The sequence below is a fragment of the Poecilia mexicana genome, unplaced genomic scaffold (assembly GCF_051168715.1).
Source record: "Poecilia mexicana isolate PSO_F unplaced genomic scaffold, ASM5116871v1 scaffold_20, whole genome shotgun sequence".
Taxonomy (NCBI): domain Eukaryota; kingdom Metazoa; phylum Chordata; class Actinopteri; order Cyprinodontiformes; family Poeciliidae; genus Poecilia; species Poecilia mexicana.
This window is the reverse complement of record NW_028263389.1, coordinates 6324980-6338125: the sequence shown is the minus strand read 5'-3', so window position 1 is coordinate 6338125 and position 13146 is coordinate 6324980. Positions and strand designations below refer to the sequence as shown.

General features: G+C 40.0%; 1 protein-coding gene across 1 annotated transcript in view; it reads left to right on the top strand.

Annotated features, from left to right (window-relative positions):
* The window catches only part of mmp16a (matrix metallopeptidase 16a (membrane-inserted)), a 75397-nt gene that overhangs the window by 24048 nt on the left and 38203 nt on the right, over nucleotides 1–13146 (top strand). The window contains exon 4 of the mRNA XM_088001578.1: nucleotides 3304–3608. Within this exon, the coding sequence (XP_087857704.1) occupies nucleotides 3304–3608 (305 nt within the window). The remainder of the gene's footprint in view (nucleotides 1–3303; nucleotides 3609–13146) is intronic.

Sequence of the window (13146 nt, the reverse complement as noted above, 5' to 3'; positions counted from 1 at the left end):
AAATAACATTGCTGGCATTTGGAAAGGATAACAAATGCATGATCACCCCAGGTGTGTGCCAGTTTCTACGTAGCCACATACAGGAGTCTCTGTGTGGAGGCACTAATTAGCTTTGGCCTCCCCGCCGCTCTCCCTGCGTGCAGGTGCTATTACAGCACATGTGTTGCATCCGGAAGCATCACCACTTCGCGCCGTGGAGTTTTAATATCCTTTATGGGCCCGACAGAGTCTGGGAATCTTCTCATTTATTGTTGCGCAGCTTCTCTCTGCGTGTTGTTCTCTCTTTACCCGCCGTGCCCTTATGAAAAGAAGAGCACACAGCGAGTTGGGTCACAGACTCAAATGAAATCTGCTTTTTAGTTTGTTTTATTCTCAAGGGTCTGCTGTTGCTGTTGCTGTTAAGGGCTCTTAAACATAGTAAGTGTTTGTGGAGAGCACCAAGGTGCTACAAAAAAAGAGCTTTTCTTTAATTTCATCTCAGAAAACGAACTTGTACGTTTTACCACGTCTGCCGCAGTCAGGTGGTGTCGGTTTGGAGAGCATTTCATGTACTCATCACACTTGTGTTTCTGTCTGCTTGAAGATCCTCCATTAAAAGACAAAGCGGACGTTTGTTCGGAGTCCCCATGTGGTCTGAATCAGGCGGGGATGATTTGCGGCTGCTCTAACCAGCAAACACTTGTGCCTGTGAAGTTTAAGGTGTTTGTCTCGGCCCTTTGCACCTTTGCAGTTTTTGGTGATTGTTTCATCGCTAATAATCAGCCATGCGCCTATTTATATCTGACAGGGTGATTTCTTTCTTTCTTTTTTTTTTTTTTTTCGTCCATGCCTGGACAAAATCACCTTAAAGGTCACTCAGACTTAAATTAGTTTGATCCTGGGAGTTTAACAAAGGTTAACAGATGAGCTTCTTATAATTATTTAATGATTGAGTTATAATTAATAATAAACATAAAGCTACCAAGAGAAATATGTTGTGTTGGGTCGCTTCTGTTGTCATGGCAACACGGTAGCGGATAGCTATTGTGCGTTCACTAATCAAGAAAAAGACACGCGGTTTTGTTTTCAATCAGCTGATCACCTGACCAAGCTTAAAACTTGTCAGTTCATCTCTCTCTGCGCTGTTGCTGCTGCCGTATCACAGATTTCCTGACTGAATGCCAACATTACTAACTTATACTGGTTTTGCTGTGAAAAAATCCAGTGGCCTCGTTCTCTGTAATCACTCTAAAAACGATGCCACAGAGGCGGAAGTGTGTGTCCTGTCCTGGATGACAGCGGTGATAACCTCAGGCTGGTGAATGACACACCTGCACCCATGAATGACGTCTGCATCGAGATGACTCAGTGTGCATACAGACACTGCTACACCCCTACTGTCCAGTTATGCTAAACCTTAACTTCAGAGTGTTGATGGCATTTTTTTTTAAACTGAGTTAGAAATGTGAAACATTTAAGTTCATAGTCAGGAGAAAATGATTCTTTCTTTTGTATGTTCTCTAATATGTGACGGGTAATCATGCAAATAATTAAATGTCTGAGTTAATGTCTGCTACTTGAGATGAATTGTAAGTTAAGAAAAGTAGAAGCGTCTATGTGAGTCTACCCGTTTTGAAAAGTGAATATTTTAAATAAGCTTATCATTTGGGTGTAGCAATTAGGGCATTTTCAGAGGACAGTGCCGCTGATTCATCCCCGTGCTTTTTCGAGTTAATAATCCGCCTTAAAATATCCCTATTTAGAGATGGAGCCAAGAGGAGAGCGTCAGCTAACACGAATTGCAAATACTCAGCATGTAAATGTGCCTTCCAGCGGTAGACAAAGACTTTTCTGATAATATTTACTGCTATCATGGGAAATGACAGCTTGACAGGCAAACGCAGACACTGTGAAGAGTTGGGGGAGAAAAAATGGGAACAAAAGCAAAGAGGTGGCAGAGTGTACACAAAGAAGACACGTGGGAAGGAAAGAGAAAAACGGCGAGATCTTGAATAAACTCGAGAGGCTGTAACGTGAAGACGGTGGCGGGAGAAAGCATCTGGCGCACCGCTGTTTAGCTGAACGCTTTTTTTTATCCCTGCTGTGCTTATCGGCTGAACATCAGCCACCCTGCTTTCCCCCAGACGTCCGCCATGTAAGAGACACAAACCAGGCCTGTGATGTAAACCACGGCTATCCATACATTGGGAGAAAAAAAAACAAAAAAAAACTCTATTTAATAGAGCATGATACTGGGATATTTTCGCAGCGAATAAACTGGTGAGAACTTTTTCCTCATTGCCTGAACCAGACTGGAGTTCTCAGCAGGCAGTGGGCTGTTGATAATCCTTAATTAGAAAATAAATTCCAGTGGCAGGAAATTGTCTCGTCCTTAGCACACCTGCAGCAGCTCAAAGCCGGCAGGGGAGAGCTCAGCTGCGTTCTTTCACAAATCGCTCCATTTAGCTCTCTGCTGGCGAGCCGGATGAGCGTAAAATAGCACCAAGCAGGGATAACGACAGTACTTATTTATTTATTTTTAGATTCTTCTGAATCATGAGACGAAGTTGAAGTACAGGGGCATTGAGAAGCACCGGTGTTCTTTCTTGGTCCTCGTCCGATGTGTTAGAAATGGGCATCATAGCTTTGAGTAAAAACTAGTGATGTCATTCGATTAAAAAATGTATAATATTAATACAACACTAGCGCTGTGATTAATCATGATTAATCACTAAGTTCAACTTTGTAAGTTTGAAATGCAAAATTGCATGTTTTCTAAAAAATACTTAAGGAAATGTTTTATTGACTCAGTTTTTCTGGTTTTCATATTCAGGAAGGTTTAACAGCAGTCATTTTGTTTTGACATCATCTTTTCTCTTTCACTCGTGTTTGCCACTCTGCATTGTTGACCGCAGTACGAGACCGAACTGCTTCGAACTACGTAACCCTCCGTAAGAGAGAGGCTTTTAGGTCAAGACGGGTATTGCGATTAAACTGCATTATGTAAGATTAATGCGTTAAACTTTTTAGATTAATTGCATTCATTATTGCGTAAAAGTTGACAGCCTTTGTGGAGAAAAAAAACATGGTTGCGGTATTTTTGTATTGATTTTTTTTTTTTTTTTTTTCCAACTCTCATGGGACATAATTGCCATTTTTCTTTCAGTTTCTTCAAAATGACTGTCTTTAGTTTTGCTACATCGGATTTTTTTTTAAAAACCAGGACGTACCTTATTCCAGTAACATAGCCCAGGGGAAGCATGATTCTAACATCGTAGTGTCTCTTATGCTAACCTCTTGGGTTTTTATTTCATGTCCTGGCAGCATAAAGAACGTGACACCCAAAGTGGGCGCCGACGAGACCCACGACGCCATTCGGCGAGCCTTTGACGTGTGGCAGAGCGTGACGCCGCTGCGCTTCGAGGCCGTGCCCTATAGCGAACTGGAGAGGACCAAGAAAGACGTGGACATCACCATCATCTTTGCTTCGGGTTTCCATGGCGACAGCTCCCCCTTTGACGGAGAGGGCGGCTTCCTTGCCCACGCTTACTTCCCGGGGCCTGGAATAGGAGGAGACACCCACTTTGACTCTGATGAACCGTGGACGCTGGGAAACCCCAACCATGACGGTAGGTAGTGTTGAATTTAATTTACATCAAATAATTCACCTGGATTTTATACAAAATGTTAGTTGTATATAACAAACTTCTCAAAAATATGTAAATGTAAAAATAGGATCCATTGACTGAAACGTTAAGTTGGATTTGCCCTGACCTGAGTACGGCTAGTTTTTACAAACATTAAGCACATTATGTGGAGATAACAATACTTTATCATTCAGAATGTGTCACTGCTGGAGGAAAACTCAAAGTTACCATTTTTTGTTTAACATGTTCAATCAAGCTCCAAGAAAACAAGGGAGAACAAGATTTCCAGCACATAACAGGAAGGCTGAATTTACTACAGAAAATGTATTTTATGTTATTCCCTTGTTTCAATCTTCATCTGAATGGAAAATTTTGGAAGCTCAGAGTTGAAGCAAAAAGAAGAAACATTTTTTCATTGGAAAAAAACACATGAAAACTCCTGGATAACTCATGCTAGCTGATATAACCCCACTGATTGCTAATTTGAGATGCTCTTAATGTGAAAACTGATTGACCACTCAAGCTTAAAGTTATAAAAAAAAGTATTTTTTAATTTCTTATTGCAACTTATATTTGAATAAACAGATGACTGTGAAAGATGGAAATGTGAAAGAAAAACCCTGAGAAATGTATCTCTGTTCTAAATCCAGTTTTGTTTGGTCTGATTGCTCCCGTGGGGCTTGAAGCTTTGCTGTATCGCCTGATGCTGTTGCAGGGGGTAGGTCTGCTGCTGAACTTTGGATGCGGTGGTCTGCTTTGTTGAGGCACTTCCTCTGCTGAGCTAAACTTATTACCTCTGACTGTATGCTGACCTCAAACCTCTGCCCTGACCAACCGGTTGTCTTCAGAGCATTTCAGCTTGTCAGGGAGCCGTAGCAGAGGTCTGGATAGCAGGTTGAGCAGCTTGAACTCCAGCAGATCTCTGGATCAGTGTGTGAATCTATGCAAACTGTGCCACATCACCCTCTGAAATGTGTTATTCATTCAAAAGCACAAGAACATCCAATGTTCAATGTCTCACATCCATTTTAAAGTTAAAACTCTTTCAGATTTTAAAAACAGTTTGTTTCTAATTATGTCTTTGCGACATTATGGAAGCCATCCTGACCCACAGTCCAGAGGCAAGGCAAGAGGACGCATGATCACTACCGAGTCAAAACTGAGACAGAGCTGTCAGTCATAAGGATTCAGGGACAGAAGTTAAAAAGGAAAAAAACAAACAAAAAAAAACCGGATGAATTGACTAGCAGAAAGCAGCAGGGATAACAGAGAGTGTAAGAGATGATGAGAGACAATGGCAGAGTATCTCTAGACAAATATTGGAGCTTGAAGAGCTCACAGGAGAGACAGCCGGAGACGGGAAGACTGAGCGAGCTGCATAGCGGGGAGTAAAAATATTTGACGAGGAGAGCAGAGATGAGAGGGGAGCTGTTGAATACAAGGCAGTGGAATTAGAAGTGAGGAACTTGACAGAATTTTAAACACGAGGCAAGATGTTTATGCAAGGATTTTAAATGGACTGATCACACCGACGGATATCAGTAGAGCACATTAATGTTGCAAATAAAGCCAATGCGGTCGGGCCCAATCTTATTTCACCAGTTACTCATACGGTATGGTCATTTCTGTAGGTAAATGAGACCTACCTCATTTACCAGAGCTGCAATTCAGACCATTAAGGTAAAGATGACTCACAATCAACACATCCCACTTACTGAGCATCGGACCAGAACCAAACAGGGGGAGTTCAGTGTAATCCCTGACAATTGTTCCTCAAAACTATCTACTCTACTCTCCGACTGCTCAACTTCTCCAAGTTGGGTGGTCAGAGCAAGACAACATTGCTGTCCCTACAAACGCGCCCGCGAAATATGACCAATCACACCATGGTTGTGAATGCAAAGTGGGGCGAAGGGTTCGGCAGACGACATGAAGCAGAGAACAAAATGACGTGATTTTCATCACCCAATGACAACCTTAACTCTTTAGCGTCTGAGGTGATCTAAGTTAGCAAGCTAAGTGTGATGTTGATGGCTTCACAGCCACAGCACCATTTATAAAACGTAATTTGATGGCTGTTAGTCCATGTTTTGTTCTGCGTCAAACAAGCTTTAACCTCAAAGTAAAAAGGGAGTTGCTTCTAATTTCAGCCAAAGCAAAGCTCACACACCATACAGGGTGTATTGTGTTGCTTTCAGCTCTGTGGATGTCTTTTAGGAGGGAGAAGCAGCAGCAATCGTTGAGAGCTAAGACTCACTCCCTGCATTCCTTTCAGTGCAATCCAACAAACACACAGTCAACCTCTCTTCCAGCCTTCCTATGCAATATTAATACAGAGCTGCTACAACCTACTCTCTTGTGAAAACATCCCATAATGCATGCAGTTCTGCAATGCCTGGCCTCCATTGCCAAATGCGAACATGCTCTCGCTCTATCCTCACTGTTCACTGATCCATATAGTCATTTTCCTAGTAACCAGCGTTGCATAGAGAGGCTGATTATAACAGGGTTTCATGTGCCAGCAATCTGATACAGATATTAAGTTTTACTGCTAGATTTCTTTTTTTTTTTTTTGGGCACTGCATTAGTAGTTTTCCAGCTACGAGGTTTTCATTCAACCACCTTTATCTTTTGCTCGCTTAATTCTTTAAAACTTTACATGTAAGATTTTGCTTTTGTGTTTGGATTTTATAAAAACTTAAAGTAAAAGTGATGAATAAATCAACAATATAGGATGTCGGGGTAGGGGAGGTTCACTCAAACACTTTATTTATAATACAACAAACATCAAATTCCCAAAAAGTGTCTGAGTGCGTGATATTAATTAGAATTAATGAGTGAAACATCAACACTATTCCAGCTATTATCCTTATATAGAAATGCATTCTTGTTCCCTATTTAAAACCGTGATTAAAGCTAATCATGGAGTGGTATTACCGCACCAAAAGAAGCTCTGCAATTTGCATACTGAAAACTGAACAGAGGAAGCAATAATTAGTGATTGGGCTTTGCAATCAAAGCACTTAACATTCCAGCCATATTTACTCGCTCACGCAAACACACACACATTCTGCATTTGTTTCTTTATGCTGTAAGTCATAGAAATGCTCCTCTGTCGTCCACTCCCAAGCTGCAGAACAGATGAAGGAGAGCGCTTGGCTCAACGCCCAAGGCCAAGGACGCTTTGATATGAAGTCAAAGATCAAAGTGCCTTCAGGTTGGACAGCCGCTGCATCATCCTTCAGCTCATGCTTAAGGCTTATGCTTAAATATGCTGGGTAATTTAAAAATATATATCAAACTCAAAGTTGTGTAAGAATGAAGATTAGATGCTTGTTTCTAGTTGGCTTTTTGTAGACCTTGCAGCAACTGGTAACCAGAGCAGTTTTAAAAAGGGAAGGTTTTAAAAAAGCCAAAAATTCACACAATGATGTTTCTATGATGCAAAGTGTTTTTTTTGTTGTTTTTTTTAATTAAGTTGTCAACAAAAGGGTCAATGAGACTGAAGGTTTCTGCAGCTGTAGAGAAAATATAAAGGTCAATAGGTCACTACTTTGTCCCATTTTGCTTCTTTTTTTGCACCTGCAAAGATACCGTTACTCACCCATGGACCTAAACTGATGTCCCTCACTTAAATGTTCTTTGTAGTTCAGTTATTTTTATAAATGACGAAGTTAATTGTCAGAAAATTCTTGAATAACATCAAACATTTAATTTAATGCCATATTACATTACACTGTGTACGACAGTCAGTTATTTTTTGTTCTGATCCCCAAGACGTTTTTATGACCCCTGATTGGATTTATGTAAATAATTTAGTCATTCTGATAATATATTTTAAACCCCATGTCCTTACAGTAATCTATTTTCAAAACATTAAAGATATTTTGAATTGTCAGTTGCCAAACATTCGCCAAGCAAGTTCTAGTTTAGACATTATCTCTACAAAGCATTTATTGTAGCGATAGCACCTTTTTCACACAAAAAAGGACAGAAAAATTCTCAATACCACAAAGTTCAAAGTTTCCCCCAGAAAACTTGCTAAGCCCGGTTGTTGGGTGCAAGGTCAGTCATTCATCCAGCAGCACGTTGTGTTTTTGAGTTAAAAAATTTTCAAGGTTGACAGGAAATTTGAAAATATCACTTGATAATTATGTATTATTGAAAGAACACCTGAACACCTGAACACCAACTATAAAATCTTAAAAAATGCAAACATTTTAATAAGTCTTAAATAAATAAAGCAATGTTTAGTCTGGTGGGGGCACAAGTAAAGCCTGGAGGCCCACCAGACTTATAAAACACTGGGGGAAACCCTGGAGTTATACATTGACAATATTTAAAATGACCAATACTTCACGTCTGCCAGGCCTTTCTGTTGGAGTCATATACCTTCATTCAGAATATTACAGAAACTACTTTGAGTTGGTGGTCATCAGAACAGGCATGAAACTGTAAAGGCACAAAAATCACAAAAATGACCAGGAAATAGTTTGGATAATACACTACGTCCCCTCCCCCACCTGTTGCTGAATGTCATGCACTTCTGCCTCACTCAGGAGAAAGACAAACATGTCTGTTATTGAGTATTTCCAGTCACGAAACATATGAACTGTCAAAGTGTGGAAACTTGAAGAGTGACTCTTATTAAGGAAGCTTTAATGTTTCAGAACTTTACAGACTAGCGATAAACAGCATTCGCACTAAGCAGGCAACACACAGCTACAGCCGACAGAGCTGTTGAGCTTCAAAACTTCTACCAGCCGCATAAGTAATTATTTTACATTCTAAAAATAAATATATTTCCTGCTTTTAGATGTTTTTCATGATGGCTCTGTTTCATCCCATGCTCCCCCTCTGTCAGTATGGGAGCTCTGTAGGTAACAGCTGGGTGTGATGTAATTTTAGCTCAGAGCAGCACACAGTCTCTGTCTCTCCCTCATGTTTCTTCCAGTCCCGTTGCCCTCATATTTTTTCTTTTTTTTACTATTGTTTTTTTTTTTTTATACACACAGATGAGTTGCTGCCCGGCAAGCCTCCCCCCATGTCTGTCCTTCCTAATCCCACGTGCTCTGTTGTCAAGAAGGATCAGTCGGCATGGTGTTCGTTGCCAACGTCGCGTCGTAGATGCCGTGCTTGATTGTGATGTCACTAGTGCACACTAGAGGATTATTTCCTGTCTGCGCGGAGATAAACAAATGCACGCACGTCCCAAAGAAGCGCACATACTCACACGCAGATCCCAGAGCGCTGTTTTCTCTGCACCTTCCCCTCACGCTGAGGCTTTTTGAGGATAGGGGATTAAGCCAACGTTACATGCAAAGGGATTTTTAGCACACAGCGCAGGATGATGCGTGTAGTTATTAGGATTAACTAATGGCATTCTCAGAGACTTGGATATGCTGAGCAACAGAAACCGCCTGCCGCACGTGAAGAGGATAAAGGCACCAAAAAAGGCAATGGCAGAGAAGCGCTGTGATCAAAGAAAATTGCATTTCTATGCATGTTTTTCTCGAGCTTTACGTAATTGCAAATTAAATATTTTGGGTAATTTTACAGGGAAATGATTAAATGAGAACATGCTCGGCGGATTAATTAATAATGAGTACCAGCTGTAGTCTTTTGATGCATGTAAACATAACATAGCTGCTGCTGAGCATCTGTCAAGCCTCTACTTCCAGCAATTCATCAGCTGTGTCGGCTAATAACATCTTATTAGATTTAAAGGACCATTTACTTTTTTTCTTTCTTTCGTAACTGCAACGGTGGCATTATATGTGTGTGTCAGGGCTGAGAAAAGATCCAAACACTCCAAGGAGCTGAACCCAACGTTCAGTCAGCCGTGTGTGTTTTCTTCCCCACTTTACGCTTATTGCTCTAAACTATGCTGTGTGTGTGTGTGTGTGTGTGTGCGTGCGTGCGTGCGTGCGTGCGTGTGTGTGTGTGTGTGTAGGAGGTCTGGGAGTCAAGAGTCATGGGTGACAGCCGACTTCATGATCACATCACTCGTTCCAAACAGCAACCTCAGACCCCTTTATGTGTGTGAAAGCAGATTTTCAGACGTCTTTTCTTCATTGATGAATTGATGAATTTTCAGCTTCTGCTTTCTGCCTTTTTGCTTGCTTGCTAAAAAGATTGAATGAACTTTTGGTGTGAGTTTGCAGTCAGGAGAAGAGGCTGTACATGATCAGTACATACAGCAAATGAAGAACGATTTCCAGTGTTTCATTAGCGATTCACTGTTAGCATCTCATTACACCGTAAGCATGTTTTAATATAGCTTGAATCATTTTCCATGTAACAATTACAGCAAAGCAGGTTTGTGAAAGAAGGAGATGTGTTACTTGTGCTGCTACAAAAAAGCTGACACCAACAGAGTCAGTATAGAGTCAGTGCAACAGTATATTTTAGAGCTTGATGTCATTTTTATTTTTATTTTGTATTTTTCAGCAGCTTTCTTTGAGGATTTTTTTCACTAAGCAATTCAACTCAATTCATTTCAGTTTATGCAGCGTCGATCCACAACAAAATCAAGACATGACAAACATGTCCAGATTACACCAAATTATATACATTCAATTGATTGAAAGTCCAATTCAGAAGAAACCATTTCAATTCAGATTACAGAGCCATAAAATCCAACATATCAGTCCCAGAAATCAATCCTGAACTCTGTTTGAGCGGCTATTTGCTGCAACTATTTGGTGATTAAGAAATGAGGAATACGTTGTATGAAAGAAAACAAAAAGTACCCAGAGTTAATCCCAGCAACATCTCCAGGAAAGGGGTGTTAAACTTCCTAACATACAAGATTTAATGACTTAAATCTTCATGTTGAACCCTGACTTATGAGTTGGAGGTTCGGAGAAAAGGCTTACATTTTTAATTTTTTTTTTCGGTTTTCAGCTTTACCAGTAAGCTCATCAGGATCATATCGCTTTATTGTTGTCTCCTTAGGGACACGTTCCTTGCGGCAAGGTGGAAAAAAAAACTACAAAAATCACACAACATTGGCAACTCAGTAAAAAGTCTATGAAATACTCATCAATAAAACAAACTGACAAAATTATGCCTGATTGCATTTAAAATGTATCTAATATCATAACATGTGCAGTTTGATAACCATCTTAGAGATGCTGCCACTGATTTATTTTTTTATTTTTAGAAAATGTTACTTTGCAACATGGAAACGCCTTATTTATACTGTAAATATACTTCACAAAACACTGCTGCCCTGCGCAGATGCTTTGTCTGCACTGATGAAAATTTAGTTCTCCAGACTGGCGGCGGTCTGACCATCTATTTTTTATTAGTTTTGCTAATATTTATTTAACATGTTTATTGGGTGTTTACCCTTTTGGCCTAAAGCAGTCAGGAAATCCTGGATATATTGAGTTAGTGCAAGACTTGCTGATTGTGAAAATCACTCCAAAAACTAACTGTGTTGAAAATGTCTCTCCTTTTAATTTTATTTAATAAAAACCAATTAGTCATAAAACATAGAGAGTAGTTTTATAACATTTTTTCGTCACTTCAAGTGTACTAAAATATTTGCTCCATCATGCTGGAATAAAGCGCACGACGGAGCAAACAAAATGCGTCCTTTGTTAGCATCCACACATTCAGCAAAAGCGACATCAAAAAAAAAAAAAGATGCTCCCTGCAGCTTCTGAAGCTTTTCAGAACGCTTCAACTATTGCTTTTAGAGGCTCAGTGGAATCGCTCTGAGGGATCAATAGATGGATGGATGAATGGAAGATTAAACGTATAGGCTACAATAAGGGGGAGAGATTTAATAGAGTAAGAGGATGGAGAATAATTGCTTGAAACATCACAGCATAAAAGAAATTGGGATGCTGAGGCAGAAGTGCTGGAGGGCAGAAAGGAAAGGATTGTGGAGGGATTTAGCGGGAACTGGGGATGAGGCAGAAACAAAGGACTGGAACTGGACATGGAGATGATTGGATTGTCCGTTTTTTATTATTTTTTTAATGTTTTTTTTTTTTATTATTATTTTATTCCTGCTAGTCACAAAAGGTAAACAAACCAGCACTGATCTGCGCGATATCACAAGGTCATCGCTGTGCATGTGGCGCCCGTGTTTGTACGCGAAACCAAAGCAAATCATGCAGGAACAGATAAGCTGGTTTTTATTCCAACTTCCAGACTTTATTTTTTTGTGAATGTACAGAAATAACTACGCACCGGAAAAATAAATCATCATCACTTACATACTGTGACCATACACAAGCATCTGGGTTCACCCAAGGAGGTCGTTTTAAGACCCGGTTATGTCTGGAAGGTCCTCCGTCAGAGGAAACGATGTAGCATCCCGTACACAGGAAATGAGAGATTTTTTCTTTTTTCTTTTTTTTTTTCTTAACAGACTTTATTATGTTCCCACCCTGCGCTTTCAAAATGAACCAAAGAGGTTAGATAAACAAGTAGTCGCCATCTGGAGAAAAGGGAGAAAGGAATAATTTATGTTTCCAGGTAGCAGGATTGGACGGCAGAAGTTGGGTTGCCGGGGCACCAGACAAGAGTCGGGATTGGCTGCGGCGAGGAGGCCGGAACAGCATCGACTTTCATCAGCTGATTGATTGATGGTCGCAGGAGGAAGCTCGTCTCCCCGGGCGTCGATTGGCAGAACGGTTTATCATTGATGTCCAATCCCCTTACTAGACATTCAAAGCAGCTGTCATTTTAGGATGTTTTTTTTTTTTTAGCCTCCCATCAATGAAAGGGGATCAATTTTCGGTTTCTCAGCAGGGTACATATTCCGCGGAGCCGGCTCTGTGGAGTTGAGAAATAAAAAGAAATCAAGGAGAGGGACAAAGAGGAGTGCAGAGGAAATGAGAGATACTAGAGTACGGGAGAGTACAAGAGAGGAAAGATAAAGAGTTGTTGAGAAATAGAGGAGCATATGGTGTCCTTGCAGGTTTATTTTTAGTTTGCTTCTCCTACTGAGCGATGAGGAGGCAGCAGTGCACTCTGTCTTTTCCTTCCTGTTTCTGTTTTTCTGTTATTCCTCACTCCGCCTTGCTTCACATCTTCTCCCCGAGCTTAGAGCCTTTGGATGGAATTACATTTGATGCCCCTCAGTCATTTTTTAAAACTGTCACAATTAAAACTTAATGCAAATGGTGCCTGACCAGATTTGATCACCAAACAGCTACAAGATGTATTTCTGTAAACTTGATTATACTTGATTGATTGATTGATTGATTGATTGTATTCCAATAAGTTAGAATGTCATCGAAAAATTATGTTTCATGAATTTGTTTATTGTTGAACTTGTTCATTTGTTTGTTTTTATTGATTTTATGGGTTTATAGCCAATTAAAAACTTCGTTTTGTTTCTCAGAAAAACAGAAAATGACTTTTTTAATTAAAAGAAATGTCAGCAATTGAAAAATATGATTGATTGATTGATTGATTGATTGATTGATTGATTGATTGATTGATTGATTGATTGATTGATTGATTGATTGATTGATTGATTGATTGAATTACTCAATCA